Source organism: Mugil cephalus, chromosome 3, assembly GCF_022458985.1.
Source record: "Mugil cephalus isolate CIBA_MC_2020 chromosome 3, CIBA_Mcephalus_1.1, whole genome shotgun sequence".
In the NCBI taxonomy this organism is placed as follows: Eukaryota; Metazoa; Chordata; class Actinopteri; order Mugiliformes; family Mugilidae; genus Mugil; species Mugil cephalus.
Genome location: NC_061772.1, coordinates 17,001,683 through 17,026,811, shown reverse-complemented (window position 1 = coordinate 17,026,811; position 25,129 = coordinate 17,001,683). Strand labels below are relative to the sequence as shown.

Genomic DNA, 25,129 nt, shown 5'->3' with positions numbered 1-25,129 from the left:
AACAACATCCTGATACCAGACAACACAGGACACCGTCAGAAGACCCATGTCCATTCTCTGATGAGTAAGAACTGTTTTGTAGGCACAGCGGAGACCTACACAGGTCATAATGTTATTCCTGCTCGGTGTAAATATGCAATTCTTAGTTTTACTGGGGAACCACCAAATAAAGCTGCCATCTAATTGGGATCCAAACAATTAAATATAAACCCCTTCTTCTTTCTGCCCAATGCTCCAAAGGCTGCGCAAGGTTTTAAGACAACTTTACTGAATCGAACGAGACACATTTAGAAATTCTTCTGAAGATTGCTCACTGTGATTACATAAACATAAGAATGCCAGGAAATTGTCTGGTACATTCTGTTATTTTGCTTGAAAAAGGTGATTTGGATTGTTCGTGGAAGTTGGCAGCCCAAACACAAACACGGCGGTTACGGTCGATGGTGCGCTCGCTCTTTATTGTTGTTTCCGTTGCGCAGAGCAGTTTGCGAGAAGCTTATTTGTCAGACTGGCGGCAGGTTGTCACGTCTGTGGCCGTCTCGCGCGTTCATCCAGGTGAACTGGGCAGCTGGTGGGGACGGTGTCGTCGGCGAGGCTCAGGAGATAAACCGGGACGGGTACTGGTGAGCCACGTAGCGCTGTGAATCGAGACCCTTGTTCCACTGATGGGAACCGGCCTGTAGACGCCATACACTTCTCACCGACTGGTTTTCTGAATGACTGATTCACTGACTGAACCTGCGCACCAGAGTGTCTAGGGCCAAAACAGAACGTGCTTTGTTTGGGACTGGAAACACAGCAATATTGTTGTGTTTTCTGTACGTCATCGAGTTCTTCTGCCTGTGAAGTCTGCCGCGGGAAGAAGCTGTACTGGTTCTGTATTTTCCCAGTTCTGCCCGTTGACTGGAACACACTGGGAGGACGTGGAGCGTGTGAAGTGAGGAGATAGGGCGTGGTATTCTCCACACTCACTGGACGCACGCACTCGCAGTCCAAAGTTTCTCAAAAATGGGAAAAACGCAGGGAGCGTGGAAACATCAGGCGCGTCAGTTTCTCATCATTTTGCGGTGACTCATTTGAAGCATCGCGCGTTGCACAGTTTCTGTGGAAAAGTTGGGGGAAAAAATATGACGCACAGTTGATAATCAAATAAAACTATTGTTTGACATTTTCTGCTTTAGGAAAAGAGAAAATGCGAGTTGACCTAACCCAAACCGACTGGTTTTCGGACACATTTGAGCTCAGGCTGAATCTATCGGTTGACAGATCTCTGTCATGAATAACGAGGTGTGTCACACAAATTAAACAAGATACATGACACATGCAACTGAACATTCAAAAACGAACAGCAAAAATAATCGTTAGCTGAAGCCATAATGCACACACAATGGAAGTGGACGAAGTTGTGCAGATAGAAGGAAGTGTTTTTGGGGTAGTGGTATTCATTTATTTTCAGCTAAAAATGTTTAGAGTTCCCTCCCCATATGTAATTCAAAACATCTTGCTATATTGACATTCAGGCACTGGAGACACACTTTAATTAGATCAAACTGTGTGGTTATAATAAGAATGTAGTAGATGTTGGATATATTATTTATTGTAAAAATCACTAGTTGGGACTTAACCTTTAATCGGTTCCATCAGACCAGATGAAAACTACACATTCTTAGCTTCCAATGATAACAAAGAAATAATATGCATGTTCAGAGCAGAGCATAAAAAAAGTGCCAGAATCAGACTTCATTGATCCCAGAGGGAAATTACCAGGGGGATCTGGGATCTTTTCACTGTTACTGTTCTCTCTAACATGGTGATGTGATTATTATTGAAAGTAATGACTGCTAAAAATTAATCAGATTGATGAAAAGCACGTCGCCTCCGCCAAAGGATGTTTAGTGCATGAAAGGAAAGCACATAACCAATTAAATCTCTTCACGGCGCAGCGGGACAACGATGGAAAAAAAACAGTTTCTCGTTGTTGAACGTCTTAACATCTTAACTGGTCGATGGCCGGTCGGTGTCACTGGAGTTGGATTGAATGCAGATCCCTATCTGTGTTTTTGAATCAACTGTGCTGTCATCAGTCTAGACATCTGCCTTTCCCTGTTATTGTTGTGCTGCGCTGCTGAGTAGTATACGCCGCTAAAGCCTGGAGCGTCATCGCAGCGACTCTGTGTGTGTGTGTCTGTGTGGGACATCCTGTTCCTATCACCCCTAGGATGGGGGCTGAAAACAAGGATTAACAATGAGACAGAGCTTTTAATTCTTACTTGATCAGCTGATCAAGCAGGAGGGAGAGAGTGGGAGCAAACCAAAAAAAAAAAAAAACCCAAAACAGAATCAGTCCACCTGCCACTTGGATTTTTTTTAACCAAAACCAGTGAGATGTGTAGAGGGAAGTTCTGTTTGGATCTATATTTGTTTTGGACTTGTTGAAGGGCCTGTTACAAAAAAAAAAAAAAATCAGCTTGGAGGTAAAAACCCGGGCATTTTACCGCCATTCCTGCTGGTGGCTGGTGTGAGTTTCCCAGCCCTCCGTCCTGCTGGGCTGGTATTTCTGTTTCCCTGGAAGCCTTGTATCGGCTTTTAGACCCACAACAGCAATCTTTATCCCACTGCCAGAGTGCTCGGTAATGACAGAATGGAAAAGGTGAACTGTTTCACTGAATGGACACAAGCAACTCCACAACTACCTACAGAAATTTTCTACAACCTACTACTTAACTCTTTAGTACTGAACAGACGCAAGGGCGTAGAAATAGACTAAACTAAACAAGCGGCACCATTAAATCAAGAGCTACATGCTAGTTTGACTTAATAACTAATTGATTTTCTGATTCTATGAGAAGTGCAGACATCTCCACAGTGCTCCTATAAAAGCTGTACCATACAGATTGTATACCACATTATTTGTGCTGCGTGCATTTACAGTGTCTGGTAGATAGTAGCTGCTAAGCTGCATTTTGAATTTGAACGATGAAGTTGAATCTAATCTAACCGTCAGGCCGACACACACGAGCGCGATCTGCCGTGTCTGGTAACTTTCCACAGTTTAGATTTTTAGGTAGCACATTCCCCAAAGAGACGGCCTGATGTTAACCAGCTGTACTTCACCACTCACCAGGCCGTCCAAATGAATGCTTTACCAGTCGGTGCTGAACAGTCTATTGCAGAGCGGGCTAACTTATCAGTAGTGTGCCTCCCAACGAAATGTGGACGAACCACCAGCGGTGAGCTCTGGTCTCATGTGGTTCAGTATTGCAGATGAGTCACAGATGTGGTTTCATATATTTTCCTGTTTACCAACATCTTAGTTGCGTTTATGCTAGTTTGTGTGGTCTGGCTCCCCCAGCTGGTCGCTCTGCCAACCGCGTGTGTGCGTTAGATGGACGTGATATGTTAAATGTTATTTTTTACGGTTTTGCCTTCCTCCACCGCCCCCTTATCTCTATCTTAAATCACCTCCTCCTCCTCCTCTCGGAACCATGTCCCTCCCTTTGTGCTGTATCTCCTGCTTCCATAATTCATCCTCTTCCTCCTCCATCCGTTACATTTCCTCCTTCCAATTTCCTCCTCTTCTCTTCCTTCTTCCACCACCATCTCCTCCCGCCACGCAGCGGCTCTGCATCAACCTGTCTCTACAAGTGTCAAAAGGGGGAGATTAAAGCTCGGTCCGAATATCTGTTAGCTCAGCGGTACTGTACGTACCCATTGACCCCTTCACCCCAGTGCACCTTTCACTGGTCCATCGGGGGAGTTGTATTTAGGAGGCGACAACCCAGCAGCTACACACTGAGTAAAACTACAGGCTGGCAGCTTCTCCCTCTCTCCCAAGCCTCTTTGGGCCTAAGACAGTGCAAAATTATACCTTTCCTTGTCCCATCACACCATCAGAAAAGGTCAGGGGTCGCCACAGAGTCGGGGGTTGGCGGGGCCTCGGCGCAGAGAAAGAGCTTTCTGTGCCAGTGAAATGCAGCACTGGGTTTCTCCTCCTGGGCACAAACAGCCTGCTGAATGGTCGGTGGGACCACACAGTCTGGTGGTTCTGATTGGCTTTCATGTCAGTCAGGAGGCAGCCTAGCAGGTCATCTCATGGTCACTGCTTTGATAGGAGAACGACATTCACACAACTCCACGAGTCACCTCAGAGGAAACGGCGACACGGCGCCGACAGGTTCTGTGTTTAGTTTTTTTTTCGCTCGCCGTCGACGTTGCAGTCTGGCTATTTCCAGAGCAGGTGCGCCGTTGTTTTCCCCAGTGAAGACGTTTTGCCGTCAGTGTTGTATATTAAGTCTCCGTTGTTCACGGGTAAAAAATGTACCACGAAATGGAAAACCTGTTCAAAAACAGCCACGAACGTTGACATTTAAATGTAAATTGTTCTAAGTGCGAAAAAAAAAAATCCTGGCAGTTTTACAGCTGAAAACAAACTATTTCAACAATCAGTTCCTGGCTTCACCTGGTTCCCTCAGTCAACTATACTGAGGTTGGACAAAACTAAGCTAATTAAAATCAACTTAAACTCAGCTTAGTGACTTTTTGGTTTGTTTTTTTAATGACATCTCATGTTGAAAATAACCAATCTAATATGAGATCATGAATGTAACACCCTTTAAAAGCTGCTGCAGCTGGAATAGTCATTGCATTGCTGCACTGACCAACTGACTGATGGGTTTGAATGTAAAGAATATGGTGTTAAAGAAAAACAAAGAAGTTTTTGACCGCTGTGTTTCTGAAACACGAACCTTAGGTGTTGATCTCCAAGGTGTAGATGTAAGTTATCAAACAGATGGTTGGAACACATCAGTCATGTTTCAGCCTTATTTCCACTACAGGGATTTTCACCAGGAACTAGAAATCTCTGGTTGGTGCATTTCTACTTCAGGCACCGGTGTCCTAATTAAGCTTGGGGAGAAACAACTCTAAGAAAAATAACCTTCTTATATGAAAAAATTCAAAGTTGCTGCATGTGGGAAGGGAAACTTTTCGTTTCTCGAATGAAGTTCCTACGACTAAAACCCCTGAGTACTTTGGATTAGAAATCAAACTCTTTCAGCCTCAGTTTCCCCCTTTTAAACGTGGTAATATAACAAAATGTGAGCATTGCACATCTCCCCTGGCCTGTTGTCTTCAGTAGGTTTGACGGAGTCAGCGGAGGCATCTTGTTCAAGCGCGTTTTATCACTCAGCGTCCAATAAACAACACATAACGTCCTGTAAATTCACAGTGTTTGCTTTCCATTTAAACACAGCCTCTGGCTAACCTAAGTGGATGACATAATCATAATTACAGCTCCTTAGTTCATCTAGTAGTTTCTGCTTCACATACCCGTGTCACATTGTATATGCCTTGTATGACACATACTCGCTAACACACACAAATAATTCCAAACAGACATTTACTGTGTTTGTGTGTCAGGCACCGTACTGTGCGTGATGTGTACTCATGTCCCTGGTTACCGACAGTGAAGCTGGCATAAAAGTTTAATCATAACTGTGTGCTCATCATAGAGGCATGTGTCAGCTAGTGCAATGAGCTGCTTTGGAGTTGTTTTGTTCTTCCATCATGTTTAATTTAGATTCCCCTGCCTCAGAGACAAAGGCCACGGCGAGGTGGGGCTTCTTTCTATACGTATGTTGGTGCCGTTTTTCTTGTGGAGCTCCTCAATCAGTTTTTCCTGTCATCAGTGAAAATATCCTCTTATTTAGAGGGACACCACAGCAACTGGGGGAGTTATTTGTAGCCGTGCTCGCTGGAAAACCAGGAGCGGAGAAGCTTTTATTGCTGGATCTGGCACGAAACTGACGCAGCAGCACACTGAGCTTAACACTAACCACCGTGTTAGTTTAATGGTTGTTTGCTGGATATGGTTTTCACGACGGCAGAAGCAAAAATACGAGGTTGAATTTGACTCAGTCTGCACGGCGTTGTAATTTGTGCGTCTTGGTGCTGTATGAGCTCTAGTCTGGGCTTGTGTGTGTGTGTGTGTGTGTGTGTGTGTGTGTGTGTGTGTGTGCGCCCACGTCTGCTTGCATTGTCAATCATTCTCCAGTAAATGCAAATCATTTATTCTGAACCTGATAGAGTCACGCCAGAGGTTTAGCCGACCTGACTGACTGGCAGTGTTATTTTTTACTCTTACATTTGCATCAGGAAGGGCACGTATTTGCTAATGGTTGATCTATATACAATGTTTTTGTTTTTTTGTTTTTTTTACTAACTACAGATTAAACATTATGTTCTCAGTAAAACGTTAGTGTGAAAGAGCCCAAAGTGGCATCTTAAGAAGACTTATTTATTGATGTTTAATATAGAAAGACATGAAACAGACAAAAGGGTATTCCACAAGCTTGATAAATTAGAGAAATATTATTGGAGAAAGTATGTTATTTTACTTGATGAAATTTACATTTAACCAAATACACCAAATAGTAAAATAGTAAAATTGTCAGATATGATATATATATATATTGGTTAAAGGCTTACGATTTGCATTGTTCAGTCCTTCCTGTAACGACAAACCGAGACTGGAAGGCTGATTTAAATTTATGCAAAACATAGGGTTGCACCCATAGAACACTGTAGGAAATGTTTACAGTAACCCTTTGGTGTGAGATATGATTCTTCAATGCCCAGCTGTTCAAATAAAATGTCTTTACCAAAACAGGCTGTTGGGTTTGTTATGTATGCAGGCATGAAAAATTGGCTACCCATTGTGTATATTTAAAGATGTATGGCCTAATGTCTCTTCAGGATTGAATTAAAAAAAAAAAAAAGCGTCTGAGCTGGTAAATAACTCCCGTTCTGTCTGTCTCCCCCACCAGAGTGCCCAGAGAAGTGTGTACGGCAAGCATGCACATCAGACGGTGAGTGCTGCCACCCTCAGTGTCTGGGCAGCTGCACAGTCCCTGATAGTGACACAGCATGTGCCGCGTGTGTGCATTACTACCACGAAGGACGCTGCGTGGCTGATTGCCCCCCGGGTACCTACCAGTTCGAGGGCTGGCGCTGCATCAGCGCCGAACTTTGCTCCAAAGTTCACTTCCCTGACTTCGACAGCTTCGTCATTCACGGAGGAGAGTGCATGTCTGAATGCCCATCTGGGTACAAGCGTACTTCGCCCAACAGGTGAGCCTGAGCTGCAGTCTCCTCTGAAGCAGCCTGCAAGTGAGCCACAGGGTGGAAGGTTTCTTCATTGTTAGCTTTCCAATTTGAGACACTTGTGTTTGGTGCTGCAATAAAGAGTAGTTTGTTTAGAAGCAACCACACACCATTAGTCTCTGGTGAGTAACATAATAAAAGTCGCTGGTTAAATCCTGGGGTTTGTCCTAGCTCAGCTTTAGTTGCTGCTGACGTAAAATATTTCAGGGACAGGAATAAAAAGTAAAAGGTCAAGGGAAAGCTAAAAGGAGTTTAGTGAACGGATGTTCATCAGTAAAATGACACTCTACATTTACTGACACCTGCCTCTCTCCGTCTGTCTCTGTCTGTCTCCAGTATGTTCTGTACAGCCTGTGACGGTCTGTGTGATAAAGAGTGTGACGAGAAGGTCATCGACTCCATGGATGCTGCTCAGTCTCTCAAAGGCTGCACTGTTATCAAAGGCAACCTGCATATCAAAATCCGTAGAGGCCGTAAGTACTGCAGTGTAACATAGCAGCTTTACAATTACCAGTTCGGGGCTGGGGAGTTTGTAACCGACATATATCTTTATGATATATGTAGGTTACAAACTTGTAAACCCATCCCAAACTAATTAATCAAAGATTTACTGGTAATGTCAGATGGGAATTCTACAATTTGACAATATTTCATTACATCTCTCCATTTAGCTAGACAAATACAGATAATTTTTAATAGGTTACTTCAATAACTTAAATTATTTTGGCATGGCGTTATCTATAAAATCAAAGAAACCTAGCTATGGTTAGATAAAATAAGTAATAACACTTGCGTTTGTGTCTGTCTGTGTGTGTTTAGACAACATGGTGGCAGAGCTGGAGAGTTTCACAGGTTTAATCCAGAAGGTGACGGGTTATGTGCAGATCTCACACTCTCACACTCTGAGCTCCCTGGCCTTCCTCCGCAGCCTCAGACAAATCGATGGAGAAAACCTTCAGGATGAGTACGATCACACACACTGTTCACAAAAAGCATACACGCACAGTTCAGTCCCCACAGACTGACAGTGGAGAGGGATGTTGATTTATGATCAGTTCTATTCTTCCCCGCAGCTAAAGTTAAAGACTGCTAACTACACAGCTAAAGTTAAATACTGCTAACTACACAGCTAAAGTTAAAGACTGCTAACTACACAGCTAGAGTTAAAGACTGCCAACTACATAGCTAAAGATAAAAACTTAACTATGCAACTAAAGCTAAAGACTGCTAACTACGCAGCTAAAGATAAAAACTTAACTATGCAGCTAAAGTTAAAGACTGCTAACTACACAGCTAAAGATAAAAACTTAACTACGCAGCTTAAGTTAAATACTGCTAACTACACAGCTAAAGTTAAAGACTGCTAACTACACAGCTAAAGTTAAATGCTGCTAACTACACAGCTAAAGTTAAAGACTGCTAACTACACAGCTAGAGTTAAAGACTGCCAACTACATAGCTAAAGATAAAAACCTAACTATGCAACTAAAGCTAAAGACTGCTAACTACACAGCTTAACTTAAAGACTGCTAACTACGCAGCTAAAGATAAAAACTTAACTATGCAGCTAAAGTTAAATACTGCTAACTACACAGCTAAAATTAAAGACTGATAACTATACAGCTAAAGTTAAAGAAAGACAGCTAACAGCATAGCTAAAGATAAAAACTGCTAACTATGCAGCTTAAGTTAGAGACTGCTAACTACACAGCTAAAGTTAAAGACTGCTAGCTACGCAGCTAAAGAGAAAAACTGCTAACTACACAGCTAAAGTTAAAGACTGCTAGCTACGCAGCTAAAGAGAAAAACTGCTAACTACACAGCTTAAGTTAAAGACTGCCAACTACAAAGGTAAAGTTAAAGACTGCTAGCTACATAGCTAAAGATAAAAACTTCACTACGCAGCTAAAATTAAAGACCGCTAATTACACAGCTAAAGTTAAAGAAAGTGAGATAAATTCATAGCTAAAGATAAAAACTGCTAACTACACAGATAAAGTTAAAGGGAGCTAACTACGCAGCTAAAGTTAAAGAAAGACTGACGATGACCCAACTAAAGACATTACAGTACTTCAAGTGAATGCTGTCTGATGATATAGCTGCGGCCAGCCTTACCCAATATCAAACAGAACTACTGTGCTCAGACACATGTTGCTCTGTTTGTTATCATTTTCTTAAATAAGTGAATAAGAGAGAGAAAACAGTTTTTACTGCACTCTGCCTTTTAAGGGCAAAATGTCAATGTACTCATATTGTTGCTATGCTTTAATGTGCTGATGACAGTGTTTATTCTCTGAATGCCTGCTGCGGTGAGTTGTCGTATAAACGAAGCACAGTAATTGTGCAGTGATGGTTTCATATCATGACTAATTAAGGTCAACACAGAAAAGAAGAGGAATGTGTGTTTTGACTGCGGAGGTACAAACTGGCAAAGTTTTAAAACTGACTTGAGAGGCACTAACGGCCCATGCCCCCCTTTTTATAAGACCTTTAATGGAGGACAACCTTCAACAGTCTCAGGAAAAGGTTTTCTCAGGGTCATAGAGAGGCCTTCACTCCTTCCTTTGGTTGTTTATCTTTGAGTTCACAGGAATCTCACTGTCCCAAAGCCCACATTACAGTCATTCCTTGATGTCTGTGTGTTACCCAGTGACTCATAAAATCTCCTTTGCAGCACAAAAAAAACAGCCTCTGGTTAATCGGATTTTCCAGGTGATTTTTATCCCGCCGCCAAGCAGTCCCTCTTCTGTCTAACTGGTTCCTTATTTCTCCAGCTAGAAAATAAAGATCTACTGTGAAGAGTAAAATAGCTACATTATAGAGTTTTCCATTACACACTCAAAAAAAAGACATCATCTTTGGTGAAAAAGTTGTCTTTCAGCATGACACAACAAACATACATGAATGCAGCATATTGTTAAACGTCATTCATTCATCTTCTCTGTTTTTTCTGCCCTCCAGCATGTACGCCTTCTCAGCATTCGACAACCAACAGCTCCAGTATCTTTGGGACTGGAAGCAGCACAACCTCACAATCAAAACAGGGAAGCTGTTCTTCAGAGCCAACCCCAAGCTCTGCATGTCTGAGATCCGCAAAATGTGGGAGAAGACGGGCATTAAGAGCCGCTTTGATGAGACGGATTTTCGAAACAACGGCGACAGAGCTAGCTGTAAGGGTCAAACTGAACTTCAAACCAAAACCTCAAACATTTAAATTGCTGCATGCAGTTCATGTGAAGAAGTTACTTTAGTGTCAATCAGTTTGCAGGCACCTCTTCTGGATCGTATGTTGTTCTGCATCCTGAACTGTATGTTACTAAATTGCTGCGCATTTTAACACACAGGTGAAAGCACTATCCTGAAGTTCAAGTCCAACAGCACCAGCAGCACAAGGATCAAACTGACATGGCAGCGCTACCGGCCTCCTGACTACAGGGACCTCATCAGCTTTATTGTCTACTACAAGGAGGCGTAAGTTTTTCAGAGTAACCTCACTCGTTAACTGCTTCCTTTTCTAGCCTCACTAATAATGAACAGAGATGATAACTTAAACCCCCCTCCATTATCAATCAACATGTTTAAAGGCAATATCTAATGGAAACTGAACATCAGACTGATTAACTGCCCTATAAATATACAGAACACAAAGAAAACTACATTTTACTTTTGAAGTGAAGAGGTGAGACACTTAATACACAAGACACACCTTACACACAAAAAAAACAATCTTTGTTTCATGTAGTAATGTGAGGAAGAAAGAGAAATGCAACATTTTTAACTTCAAATTCAACATCTTCATTTATATTTTGTACTGTGCAACACGGGGGGAGAAAAAAGGTTAATGAGGAATTATTAACCTTGCACACTATACCTCTTCCTTCCAGGCCCTACCAGAACATTACAGAGTTCGAGGGGCAGGATGGCTGTGGCTCCAACAGCTGGAACATGGTGGATGTGGAGCTGAGGCCAGACAAGGACTTGGACCCTGGCGTTCTGCTGTCTAACCTAAAGCCGTGGACGCAGTACGCCGTCTTCGTTAAAGCCATCACGCTCATGGTGGAGGACAAACATATGCCGGGTGCCAAGAGCAAAGTGGTCTACATCCGCACCAGCCCCTCAGGTAAACACAGTGATTGCGTAGATCAGAGGTTACGGTCTATGTTGAAGACTAATTAATTAATCCACTAAATTGCCCAAAGCAGTGTAAGGCGTCTGTTTTCATCCTACATAAGTGACCTTGGAAGCCCAGAGGTAATTCCTAAATTTGGTTCAAAAGAGGCTAGGAGAGGGCTGGTGTAGAGTTCTTAGGCTTTTGCAGATACTTGAAACTTTTATGTTTCTTGTCACGTTTTTGAAGATAATCGTTCACAAATATTCATGTTCAAAGACATAAGTTCATTAATTCAGCACAGTACACACCTACAGGGATTCTCACATTATAGGCATGTACTTCTTTTTTATCAAGCTTCAATCAGAAGACAAACAAGAAAACATATTTGTTTTGTCCAGCTTCTGGTTACAGGGTTTCAGTTGGTCTCTGCTGTCACCACCTGTTTTTTGCTAAAAAATACAGAGTGTTGTTAGAAGTTGTGCTCATCACCTTTCTAATCATCTGATTGGTTGATTTGTCTATGTATTTACACACGGCCCATGATGAAATCTAAATGGCGTGTTACCAGACTCGTATAATGATAAGAGTCTGACTTTGTTAGGATCATAGTGTCTTGTAGCAAATAGTGCAACAGTGTTTCATCAGATCTGAACCTGACACATTCAAAGACGAAGAGTGAGGTATCACCACAGACACAAAGCATTTTTCTCAGCTCGACTGACTCCCTGACAAGTTGTCTATGTTATGACTGGCTGCAGATGGTTTGCATTATGTGCTAGGATCGTGTATTCTGTTCCTTAACATCCTGTATGTCTCTCTCTCTTTTTTTTTTGTCATACCTTCAGGATTTCTTAATAGCACAGTAAACCAGCCTCACCAGAACAATACTTGATTTGCAAACTTCTGAATTTCCGCAAAACATATTGTAAGATGAGAGAACGACTCTTTGAAATAAACACAGCTGGAACAAGACACGTAGAGAAACTATCGTATTAAAAACTGTAAAATAATTGGATGAAACGGAAAACTGCATTAAATAGATCCAGCTGCGGTATAAAGACATAGCACTGCTGTGATGTCAGAGGATCACATCTGCATTGGCAGCCTGTTCATCCCAGCCTGAAGGAGAGAAGAGTTTCTCAACAGTTGTTTTCGTCTCTGTCTCTCTCAGCGCCCTCCATGCCTCAGGATGTCCGAGCCTATTCGAACTCCTCTACACAGCTGGTGGTGCGCTGGTCACCCCCTGTCTCGCCAAATGGGAACCAGACTTACTATTTGGTGAGATGGCAGCAGCAAGCAGAGGACAGAGAGCTGTATCAGCACAACTACTGCTCTAAAGGTATCCATACTCACAAGCACACATTTACACGCCCTTCTTTACTGAGAGGAGCTTTGGGCTTACGGAGTACACGGGCTAGGAAATGCATCCTTCTCTTTGTCCTCCAGAGCTGAAGATCCCCATAAGGGTTGCTGCGATAGGTGTGGGAGATCAAGAAGATGACACCAAGCCTACTAAACCAGACCCTGACGGGGCAGATAAAGGCCCCTGTTGCCCCTGCCCCAAATCAGAGGAGGACCAGAAGGCCGAAGCTGATGACGCCTCCTACCGAAAAGTCTTTGAAAACTTCTTGCACAACTCCATTTTTACGCCAAGGTAATCTACCTCATTATTATATGTTACGGTAGAGGTTTGGATCAGCCATGGCAGATTTTAACTTCACTTTTAACCCCTTTTTAGTACAAAAGTTTTGAAAAGGCATGTTTCTGTGCTTTTAGTGATATTGTAGGTATCTTAAATAGACTTCAGTAACTTTGGACATTATTCAAGCATAATTACAAGTAGTTCTCAAACAACACAACCCTTTGAGGAGTGATCTCACTTAATTATTTTTTTCCTTTCATGTTCACACACTCAAAGCTCAGTCTAGTAGATATTAATTAGTTCCAAGTAGGCTTAGCAGAGGAAGATGGAAGGGATGGATGGTTTGTATATCCATCTATGTCAGGACAGAACAGATCAGGTCACACAAAAGCTCAAGGCTGAGCAAAGAAAGATTTCCAGTAACTCTAATAGCATTCAGGAAAACACACAAACAACTTGTGGCAGTCATGTCTTGTAATTAATTTTGCAGTCACGTTAAATGTGCCAGCCCCATGCTTTTCATACTCCAGCCAACCTCAAACTGTGCTTTTTCATCCTCCACCATTCCTGCACGTGCAGGCCACCAGATCGTCGCCGCAGAGATCTTTTTGGCGTCGCCAACGCCACCAACTCCCGTCGCCACCGGCTGCACGCCAACAGCAGTGTCATCCCTCCTCTCCAAGCCGGTAACGGCAGCGCTGCGGATCTGGAGCCGGCCGACCAAGAGTTCGACTTCATGGAGCAATCGGTGACGGAACGTGAGCTGCAAATCTCGGGCCTGAAGCCTTTCACGGTTTACCGCATCGACATCCACGCGTGCAATCGACAGGTCCAACGCTGCAGCGCTGCTGAGTTCGTCTTCTCCAGGACCAAGCCTGCAGGTTAGTGGTGAAAGGATCCGTCTCCAAACATGTAATTAACAGTTTTTGACCGCCACTGTAGTGTGAAGTGAAACACAGCTAAAGGCAGAGAGTGAATTTAGGACATACTAGTCGCTGAAGCAAGTGGAAGATGTACTGTACAGACATGACTGGAGAATCCGTCTACTCTGTGATTTCTGTGGTAACCGTGGTGATCTATTGTGCTTGTGGTTCTCCAGAAAAGTCTGACGACATCCCGGGCAAGGTGACCTGGGAGGGCCACGAGGACTGGGTGTTTCTGCGGTGGCCAGAGCCACGTCACCCTAATGGGCTCATCCTCATGTATGAGATCAAGTTTAAACTGGCCACCGAGGTAGGACATCTGGATATATACGTGCTGTCTCTCTGAGCTTTTGCTGATTTTGATGAGCACTGTGAAGCCAAAAAAGAAAAAACATATGTGTGCAATGTTGGCCAATCCCATTGTCTTTCAGCCATTTTACTGGAAATCAGTATCTTCTTCATGCATACTTTTAGCATAACAATGAGTTCCTTTTGTGACATTCGATCAGTCTGGAAGGGTGCCACACTGCACACTGTCCAAGAAATGTATTTACATTATAAGAGCAGGCCAAGTCACTGTCTAACTACTGGATTCAACATTGAAGTGCGACCTAACAACCTAAAGATGGAATGTAGACATTCACACAAACAAATGTGATGCGGAGCAAGTATATGCTTCTTTTAAATGCAGGACAGAACGAATGCATAAAAGCGGAGTGAAATTTTAGAAATGCAGAAAAAAACTATACAGGCATCCGTTTCTTAAATGGCAACAGTTGGTCTCATAAGTACATGTTGACCAAGCTGCTTGTCCCGCTGACCAGACCCTTATTTCTTAATTGGGAGGCAGAATGGATCTGGCACTGTAAACCAATTCTTACTGTTTATTACACAGTACAAATTGAAAGCAGCAGGCTCTTGGCTGTTTGATTTGGATGTTGTAAGACTTAGCCCATAACACGCTGTTTTTGTCTGTGTGTGACAGACCGAGAAGCACGAGTGCGTATCTGGTCAAACGTATCAGGCCCAGCGAGGTGTGCGACTGTCCAACCTCAGTCCAGGAAACTACTCAGTCAGAGTGAGGGCCACGTCACTGGCTGGCAACGGATCTTGGACGCAGTCCTCGGACTTCTATGTGGCTGAGAGTAAGACGCACGCTGCCGTGTATCATCACCTCGCTTTTCTTTGTTTGTACCTGCACGACTTTTTCTGCACAAATAACGTCACATGTAATAACGGGATTAATCAAATTCTTCGACCCAACAGGAGATGAAAACATCCTCTACGCTATGATCTTCATTCCAGTCGCCATAATCGTACTCATCTGCTGTCTGGCTGTCATGCTGGTTTTCTTCAACAGAAAAAGGTGCGACCTCTGCAAATATTTTATCGCATATAAATGTGTTGATGGAAAAAGCAATCGCGTACATCAAACGGGATAAAATATAACTTAGTGATGTAGCATCTGTTCTTCGTTTTCTACATTAAACAACTTTCTTACAGTCGGCGTGTTCACATTAAGATCCAGACTGAGCTGCAAACAATCTGCCAACTTAAGCAAAATGCTAAGGGGAACATAAAGCTAGAATTTGCTCAGTTAGGTGATTGTATTGATTCCGGTATTGGTTGGGTAAATGTCAGTTGAATAAAACCTAAGCTTATGAGTTCAGATATAAATTGAAAGAAGTAACACACGTGAAAAAGTCATCTGAGGGGAATCAATATTTATAAAGCTCCAGATCGCTCTCACACTCAAGTATTTCTGTTGCGTGTGGAAGCTAAAACAGTCGTATGTATGATCATACACCACGCCGATCCCAAAACTATCCTTGTGGTTTGTGTGTGCGTGTGTGAAGATTGTATGTCTGTCAACACTTCTGTTTGTGCCTTGGTCAGAAACAGCGACCGCCTTGGGAACGGAGTCTTGTACGCCTCAGTCAACCCGGAGTACTTCAGCGCTGCGGAAAGTGAGTGGCGTCTGTGTGCGAGCGGAGCAGGCGAAACGATCTGTGAGGACGCACGTGTCTTTTATTAAGGCGGAAATATTTCCTCTCTGCGCAGTGTACGTACCTGATGAGTGGGAAGTGGCCCGGGAGAAGATCACTCTGAGTCGCGAGCTCGGCCAAGGGTCGTTTGGCATGGTGTACGAGGGCGTGGCCAAGGGCGTGGTCAAAGATGAGCCGGAGATGCGCGTCGCCATCAAGACGGTCAACGAGTCGGCGAGCATGAGGGAGCGGATCGAGTTTCTCAACGAAGCGTCTGTTATGAAGGAGTTCAACTGCCACCACGTGGTATGTGTCCTGTGCACATCACACTTCATGTAACGCATTAGTCAAGTTCAAATACAGAGTCAACACGATGGAAAATTAGTGCCACTCAGTCATTGTGCGGAGGTAATGTGGCGTTGTGTGTTTGTTGCAGGTTCGTCTCCTGGGGGTGGTCTCTCAGGGTCAGCCCACTCTGGTCATCATGGAGCTGATGACGAGAGGAGACCTCAAGAGTTACTTGCGCTCCCTGCGGCCTAAAGAGGTAGTGGTTGGTTGTCAAACTGTTATGTACGTTTATGTTGTGTATTTGGGACCAATCAGGGTTATGCTAGATAAGAACCTAAACATCAGAAGTATCAGAAACCTGATACAGCACTGCATGTGTTGGCAAAGTGCAATGTTTTTAAAAAAAAATTTTATGAATGAAATTCCCAAAAAATAACTGTACCTTAAATGGCATACTATGTTTTACCTGAAACATCTTCACATACACTTACCGGCCAAACACACACACACACACACGTATTCAGCAAAGTGAGTGAACTGCATCTGTAACTTCCTCTGTCTCGTCTGTGCGTCTGCAGCAGCAGTGGTCGAGCCTGTCCCTCCCTCCCCTGAAGAAGATGCTCCAGATGGCCGGGCAGATCGCAGACGGCATGGCTTACCTCAACGCCAACAAGTTTGTCCACCGGGATCTGGCAGCCAGGAACTGCATGGTGGCCGAGGACTTCACCGTTAAGATAGGAGGTATAAAAATTAAAAGACGTTGTTTCATGTGACCTTTCAGAAGTGGTTGAAAGGTGGAAACATGCAAGCTAATTTTCCCTTAATTCCAGGAAAGAGAAAACCTCAAATTTATTTTCTATGACCTATGAACTATGAATGTGTGACATCTAGAAGCTACATATCATCTAGATAATTATGGTTACAGTGATTATATTAGACAATAATAGACTGGCTTTATTAAATGTCTTTAGCACACGTATAAGAATTATGGTGGCTGTAATAATATTTCTAGGGCTATAATCTCAGTAGTGCACCTTCCTGTGAAAACTTGAGCCACACAACATGACGCCTGAGTATCTGTATCTTGTCTGCCATTGGAAACCATTGGAACCATCTTTATCAGACGCAGTGAAGCAGTGTTTTTATTGCTTCAGTTCCTCCTTATTTATGTACGTGTTTGCGTGTCTGTGTAGATTTCGGCATGACCAGAGACATCTATGAGACCGATTACTACCGCAAAGGTGGCAAAGGTTTGCTCCCTGTCCGCTGGATGTCACCCGAGTCTCTGAAGGACGGAGTCTTCACCACCAACTCGGACGTCTGGTAAGCAGGCGCACACAAACAAATACACATGGTGGCTGCATTTCCTGCGAGTGCTGCTTCCAAAAAGCTTGCTATGAATATCATAAAGATAATGCAATGCACACTTCTTTGTTCTGCTCCCCTTCTCACCGCGTAGGTCATTCGGGGTGGTATTGTGGGAGATTGCCACTCTGGCCGAGCAGCCGTACCAAGGCCTGTCCAACGAACAAGTGCTTCGCTTTGTCATGGAGGGAGGACTGCTGGAGAAACCACAGAACTGTCCTGACATGCTGTAAGACGTGTGCACACTTACACACCGCTGTGCAGATTTACACATCGTGCTCCCATCTTCCTGCCGGTCTGATTACTGTGTTTCTCACTACTCAGCTGGTTAGTTGTAAGTGGCTACTGCATATTCAGAAATGAAGCAGCGCAGCTGCTCTTTAGTCTGTACTCAGTGGGATTTCTAAACCCCAGTTCGCCTTGATTGCATCCAGAGCCTGTCTGTATTTCACTGTTCTCCGTGATGTGTTTGTTCTTAATATGAAACAGCACCCCGAGTATAAATCCACACGGACTTGAGAGCGTGACAGGCAAATTTGGCCCCCAATCAGACAGTTTTAGGATGCATCACATGGTGAAGTCATGAGGAGACCAAATGTGAAGTCACTGAGTTTGTTCCTTTCTCACAGCAGCATATCTAGAAAAATGCACTCACTTTACATGCAGCATGGTATTTCTGTGCTAGTCATGTTCAGTGTTGTGCGAGTTACAGGAAATAAGATGTAGTTTTCTTATTAATACACACACACACACACACACACACACACACACACAGGTAGATTATTTTAGTGTTGCCGTGACACTGTGGATCAGGACAGCTGTCAAATTGTTTCTGTCATTGTATCCATTGTCACTGGAAAGTAGGTAGTGGAGCAATAAAACATGTTTTTCTAATTAGTCAGCTGACCCAGCTGGTGTCATAGGTTGTATGTTGTCGACAACACATATAGCCCTTATTCTGTTTACTCTCTGACTGTTCAGGCGAATTCTTGGATTAAAATTCTGCTCATTGGTTAGAAGTTAGCAAATTTTAGAAACATGTTGTTTTAACAGCTTCCTAAGATTTGATTTACAAGTCTGTTCTCTTCACATCTCCAGAGACTAAGGCCCCACTCAGACCTCGCATTAAGATTGTAAAGTACAGATGTGAACTCAAGACTCATTAAGATCACATTTGAGAGATCTGATCTCAAATGATCTCATGTACTCAACAGTCGCCCCTGTGTCAGTTAAAAAAAAAGAGTTGGAGTTATAATCTGAGTTTTGTTCAGGTCTGACTAATGTGAGGGTGGACATCAATGAATAACCACTTAACGTCTCCAAGTACAAACATAAAACAGCACTGTTCTTGGTTCTGGAGCAGCGGTAGAGATCCATCAGAGACAGTAGCTGTCACAATATTCTACTACGCTCCAGCTCAAATTATGTCGGGGTTTATTTGTATACAGAGCTCAGAATTGAGATCAGACTTGAAGAGCTGGCCAGAGACACATTTTAATTCCAAGTGTGAACACACTTTGTGTCAGATAACCCAGATTGGACCTTAATGCCAGGTCTGAACGGGGCCTAACAGGCGGTTTAGACTGCTTCCTTAAGTATGCGCAGAGGCTACGACGATAACGCAGAGGCTAGCGCCGTACCTGACGTGCACCTCCCCAGAAATGTAACTATGCGACGCAGAACGCAAGAGCTGTGGTAGCCTGGACGTTTGGAGAGAGCCAGACTAGCAGTTTTCACATTTCCATCACTGTGTAGCAGGCTGGCCGGTTGTACAGTCTTTACCCATCCCCACTTTCACCCAAATGGCTGTTGCTTCCTTTTACTTGAAATAAATGAGTGTGTTGAAGAAAGCATCTGCTGCATTTAATGTGACAAACATGTCAGGCTTGTTTGCCAGATCCAGGCTTGATGTAGAGCTCTCTGTGCTGGGTCCTGGTGAAAGCTGCATCGGCTCTGCTTCATAAACAAGGAGCAGGAGGGGGGTTCATACGGCCGTTTTAGCAACAGAAAGCAAACATTTGGCAAAAGTAAATATTGGCTTTTCGGTAGGAAAGCACAGTTCCTTTGGATAGAGTCATTAGCACAGGAGGGCATGTTGTTGATGAAGACTGAGCTAACCTGTGTGTTGTGTGTGTGTGTTTGCGTGCGCAGGTTCGAGCTGATGCGAATGTGTTGGCAGTACAACCCTAAGATGCGTCCATCCTTCGTGGAGATCATCAGCAGCGTGAAGGACGAGCTGGAGCCGTCTTTCAGAGAGGTTAGTTTCTTCTACAGCGCCGACAACAAGCCGGCCGACGCGCCGCAGCTCCACCTGGACAAGCTGGACAAGCTGGACAACGTGGACGCTGTCCCTCTGGACCCCCCTTCTTCCACACAGACACAGCAAACCCCGGCCCCTCAACAGACTCCCCCTTCCCCGAGCTCAGAAGCCCCGCCCGCCCCATCACTAACCCCCAGCTCCCCTTCTTCCCCCTGCACGTCGAGCGCCGCCATGGACAAGCAGCCCCCCGGCCAGCAGGCGGCCAACGGGCTGTCGGGGGCGGGCCTCGCGGCGGGGGCGGGCCTCGGGACGGGCTCGGGCGTCCCGATGCGGCCGCCTCTCGACGAACTGCCGCCGTACGCCCACATGAACGGGGGACGCAAAAACGAGCGCACCATGCCCCTTCCACAGTCCTCCGCCTGCTGATCGGACAAACGCACCCACCAGACTGCAAACCCCTCCACCTACTGCCTGCAGAACCAGACGTCTCAGTGGGTGTATCTCTTTTTTTTTTTTTTTTTTTTTTTTTGATTTTATTTTATTTTTGTTCGTTTCGTGGCTACTCAGTGAGAAGCAAAGACTCGCCGCAAGGTGGAGAAAACTGTCTTGTTAGTAGTCGTCCATGTTCTGCTGTATCTCCACACACTTCTTCTTTTTTTTTTTTTTATATATATTATTATTCTAGTTTTGTTCTCTACCAGCTGGCTGTCAGATGTGACACTGCCCGTGCTGCTGAGTGGGACGACACAAAAAAATAAGAAAAAAAAACGGTAAAAGAAAGGAAAAAAAACAAAACAAAACTAAAAAAAAAAAAAAAGCATCCGGGAGAGCTCCGTCACTCTCTCTATGGCTGAACTTATTTTATAAATCGTTGTTTGTTACTTTTTTTACATGTGTTTCCAAATGGGAAAAGAAAATGTGTAGGCCTTTATAAAAAATGACCGGCGTTTTGTTTCGCTTCTGAACGGGCATTATGGTGAAAATGTTAAGCATATCTAATGAAGAAGAAGCACTTCAGAGAGGTCTCCGTCGGCTGTTGGGCGGCCTGGTCGCTCTGCTCTGCCCTGCTCTGCTCTGCGGGCCGGGTGTCAGCACAATGCCGGGTCAACAGCCCGTCCGCTGAAACAAAGCAGAGGGAGAAAGGTCAACTCTGCCAAATTTATTGCCAAAACTCTTCTCTTTGTCAGACTCTCTCTTCTGCAGTCTTGCCCTGTAATTCTCCCAGCGCGCCATGTCGACGACGGTGCGAGACGGCGGAGCGCTTTGATCTGCTGTCGCTCCCCCCCCCACACGATCTGCAGCTGCTGTCAGATTGACGCCGTAGACTCGCTCCATCGATTGATCTGAAATTGAGCCACATCTTCTCACAAAGTGCTGTTTCGTTACGGTTAAACCGCCAAATAGTCAATAAAGAAGCAAAAAAAAAAAAAAAAAAAACACAAAGAAGAAGAAGAAGATAGAAAACAAAAAAAGCAAGGACTGCGGGGGGACCCTCAGTCGGGTTCCTCTCGCGGTTCAGAGGCGTCCCTGTTGTTGTGTACAAACAGGTATTTTTTTAGACGAGTCATTAGTCTCCAACATTTACAACTTACATCTCTACGTGGACAGAGCATTTATGTACACACCCGTTGTTTGTGTCACTTTTCTAACTTTTATACAGTTGGAGACATTCATCATGTACAGATCGAAGCTGCTATTCCTTATTTCTCTTGTGGTTGTAACATAGTCACTATCTATATATTAAAAAGAGAAAAAAAACTCCTTCAGGTCGGGTCTACGAACGTTTCCACTACAGTCCATTTTTTTTTTTTTTTTTTTTTTTTAAATGCTTGTAATTGTGAAAAGTGTATCTGAGCTGGTTTCGTTTCTGTGTTTGCGTTAAAAAGGTTACGACAATTTGCCTTGTGTTTTGAAACGCCGGTAACTTCTCCTCCCGTCTGATCAGAGGACGGAGACGGCGGCCGTGGCGTTCCTCTCCGGGACCCGTTGACGCCTGTCCTGTCCTCTAGGGTTTGGACTGAGTCCGCCTCTGCCCGTCATCACACTCGGAGGCTGGGCGTCCCAACTAAATCTCAGGTCAAAGAGAAAAGTGAAATCCTTTTCTACTTTTCCTTGTTTGTCTTTTTTTTTGTGCTGTCATACCCAGAGACATCCAGCCTGGTGTGTGTGTGTGTGTGTGTGTGTGTGTGTGTGTGTGTGTGTGTGTTAAACCTCTGTCTGATTCTACAGCTCTCTGACCCTTAATGCATTTGTTTTGTGTGTGTGTGTGTGCGCGTTAAATCACGAGCGGTGTTTATCACAGCAGCCTGAAACATGAAGGGGCCTCGGTCAGTTTTTGATTGGTCCTAGCACATTCTGTGGAGCCCAAATACTAACAAAATACAGATATCAGACAGTTCAAAATATAAAGTTATTTACTTATATTTCCTATAACCTCCCACGAGTTGGTATAAAACAGAAATATTTTTTGGTTTTGTCGGAATGAACCAACCGTTCCAGCTCGTTTCATACTTCAACTTCTTCTTGGTTTCGTCATTTTCTGGAGATGCATTCATTCATGTTCACATCTGTTCTCTATTTTCTTCCGCTACATTTTGGTGGCTAATGCTAAGACGTTACATTAGGACAGCTTTATTATTAATTTATTGTTAATTATTACGGTACGCGTTGCTGCAAAAGGTGAAAGTAACAAAAGCCGCAGATGTATTTTGTTTTATTCTAAACTTATTTATTCTGAAGCCAGGTTTGTACACTAGCGTATAAATAACCCTCTACATACTTTGTTCACGGATTAGCTTGACGTGTACTGGCCGGCGTGCTTTACAAATGAAACTATTGGATAACTCAGTGGCGTTAACACCAACGGAAACAAGGGACTTGGGTTCAGTAAGAGAGCACAGACAAATTAGAACAAAACAGGATGGAGTTGAAATTAAAATGGGCAAATGAAAGATGCAGAGGTATGAAAATTTTTGTTTTTACACTCAATTTTTTACTATTTAATTAACAATATTGTATAAGTTCTGTTTCAGTCTTGACTTCTCTGATGGCGTTCAGTGCATTTTGCTAGTTTCAGGGCTCCACGCGTTTGTGCTTTGCAATAAAATTTGGGAAATACAAATTATTTATGTTTTCTGAAAGCAAGTACACAACCCCGTCTGTAGGATCACATTTTCTTCTAATCAATCTCTCTCTGTAATCAAAGGTGGTTTCCTCACATATTCTTTGTATTCACATGTTTTTTTTTTGTTTTTTGTTTGGAAGATTTGCTGAAGCTAAATTGGGCTGAGATGTTCGTGGAATCATCTTAAAGTTTGGGGAGTTTCTCTTTAAATGTCTTAGGAACATTAAGATGTCACGACTGACTCTGAAAGGATTCATAAGAGGAACAAATTTTCGAGGCCGTCATTAAACGGAGCCTCTCGTCGGGGACTAAGTGTAACTGGAGATTCCAGCGTTGACGCATTAAACACACTCCTTTATCAAAGGTTTACTGTAGAGACGCTCCACCTTAATATTTGAAGTATGATCTGAGAGGACCACATGGGACACATATTTAAAGGCTCATTCACCTCAAAAGTGACATTTCTTGATTATTTATGTTCATTATTTTGTGAAGTGTAAATCACTGTACAAACCCCCTCTGCAAGGTATTTGTTTTCTTTATTATTATTATTTTTTTTCCTCTGATATTTTGTTGTTTTATTTGGGGGCAAGGTTTTGTTATTATTCCTTCAACCATCCATCTACCTCACTTTTTTTTTTTTTTCTTTTTCAATTTATTTTACGTGTACAGAAAAAACAAAACATCTCATCTCTCGTTGTCCGGCTGTAATGACAATCTCACTGAGTGCTGTTAATATGGTCAAATTCAAACCACAAACCAAACCATCCTGGGGTGGGTCGGTGGGGGTCTTTATTTTTTTTAAGTTTTGCTTGGGGTCTGGCAGACGTGGAAGACTCTCACAGACTCTCTAACCAGGTTTCCCAAGGTGCATCTATATTCATATCCACATATATATATATATATATATATTTTAAAAAATGGCATATCTCTTTACTTGCTTTGTACAACACACACACACAAAATGTAAAAAACTTTTATTTTTTATGGAAATATGTAAAAATAATACAGTGTAACATAATATAGACAAATATAACAGATGATAAAAACTTTTAAATGTTGTTCCGGGTTGTACAAATGGAAGTATTGACATGTGTCATTTCAGGCTGCCATCTTTCTTTGGCCCAGTTTGACATTTTAATGGCGTTTAAAGGCACTGACCGGGTCTACATGAAGACCAGAGACGCACCTTATAAGCTGCCATCCAGGGAACACTGTGTTACTGGTAGTTGCCAGGACCCTACGTCGTCAAACCCGCTGAATATATCCGATGTTAACGAATTCAACCTTAGCAAATTCACTTGAGAAATGGTGTTTTAGAGGTACGTATATGCAGGACTGCAAACTGACAGCAAGCCGGCGATGTGTGCGTCTCTCTGGGGAAGCTGGTTCATTTTCAACACAGCACACTTTGTTTTTTGTTTTTTCGTTTTTTGTCAATACCTGCTGCTTTGAGCATTTGGGGGCACAGACATGTTTGATAAGAGAGAACCAGGCGGTTCAGTTGTTCAAAGACCCTGTTTGACCTCAGAGCGAGCTAATGATGTGTCTTCACTAGTGCTTCTCCTTCGTGGCAACGTAAAACTCGTGAGATTTTTTATTTCTTACTACCACAGCAGGCTTATTCGTTTCTGTCCTAACAAGGCAGTGATTTCATGCTGGGAGTCTCAGTGATACGGGTAGAGAGTCCTTTCACCCGGTTCAACCACAGAACACCAATCAGATCTGGGGGTCAGGATGGGTACGTTTGGCGTTTGTGGTCTGATTTTCGCCTCATCTTTACCACTGGAACACCTCACAGAGCCGACACAAAATCAAACTTTTTTTTTTTTTTTTACATTGACGGTCAATTTGTTACCTATATTATGATGTGTGTAAATTATTCATAGCCTTCCAACTCTTGCGTTTCTATTGAAATGGTCTGTTAGACCGAGGTTTCAGTTTGGTTTTCTTTTGTACATGCTGTTGTAAGAAATCTTTCCTGTTTCCAGTCGATTCTGAGTACTGACAAAAATGATTGGCTGAAGGAAAAGAGAATGTCTGTTTCTCTGATTCTTTTTTTTTCTACATGAGATTTAAGATGAATAAAAAAATGTATGCAAAGTGTTCGTTGTTTGTCTTTGTTGGGCAGCCAGTGTCATTTGGTTTACAGTATAGTGTGACAATGGAGGAAGGTAGCACCTGTCCTTGGTCTCCAAGTAATATCTTACAAAAACAACCTTACATTTTTTGGAACATTGTTACTGTTGCATTAACATAGAAGCAGCAGT

At 43.2% G+C, this 25,129-nt stretch overlaps 1 protein-coding gene across 1 annotated transcript in view; it reads left to right on the top strand.

Moving 5' to 3' along the window:
- Nucleotides 1-24,965, top strand: part of igf1rb (insulin-like growth factor 1b receptor) — a 46,045-nt gene extending 21,080 nt beyond the window's left edge. Inside the window, exons 3-21 of the mRNA XM_047580513.1 lie at nucleotides 6,825-7,128; nucleotides 7,498-7,634; nucleotides 7,981-8,125; nucleotides 10,123-10,331; nucleotides 10,506-10,632; nucleotides 11,046-11,281; nucleotides 12,444-12,611; nucleotides 12,719-12,926; nucleotides 13,494-13,795; nucleotides 14,014-14,147; nucleotides 14,823-14,982; nucleotides 15,104-15,203; nucleotides 15,734-15,804; nucleotides 15,899-16,128; nucleotides 16,259-16,366; nucleotides 16,689-16,851; nucleotides 17,304-17,433; nucleotides 17,570-17,704; nucleotides 19,627-24,965. Of these exons, the coding sequence (XP_047436469.1) occupies nucleotides 6,825-7,128; nucleotides 7,498-7,634; nucleotides 7,981-8,125; nucleotides 10,123-10,331; nucleotides 10,506-10,632; nucleotides 11,046-11,281; nucleotides 12,444-12,611; nucleotides 12,719-12,926; nucleotides 13,494-13,795; nucleotides 14,014-14,147; nucleotides 14,823-14,982; nucleotides 15,104-15,203; nucleotides 15,734-15,804; nucleotides 15,899-16,128; nucleotides 16,259-16,366; nucleotides 16,689-16,851; nucleotides 17,304-17,433; nucleotides 17,570-17,704; nucleotides 19,627-20,161 (3,602 nt within the window). The 3' untranslated portion in view covers nucleotides 20,162-24,965. The remainder of the gene's footprint in view (nucleotides 1-6,824; nucleotides 7,129-7,497; nucleotides 7,635-7,980; nucleotides 8,126-10,122; nucleotides 10,332-10,505; nucleotides 10,633-11,045; nucleotides 11,282-12,443; nucleotides 12,612-12,718; nucleotides 12,927-13,493; nucleotides 13,796-14,013; nucleotides 14,148-14,822; nucleotides 14,983-15,103; nucleotides 15,204-15,733; nucleotides 15,805-15,898; nucleotides 16,129-16,258; nucleotides 16,367-16,688; nucleotides 16,852-17,303; nucleotides 17,434-17,569; nucleotides 17,705-19,626) is intronic.
- Nucleotides 24,966-25,129: the final 164 nt, after the last annotated feature.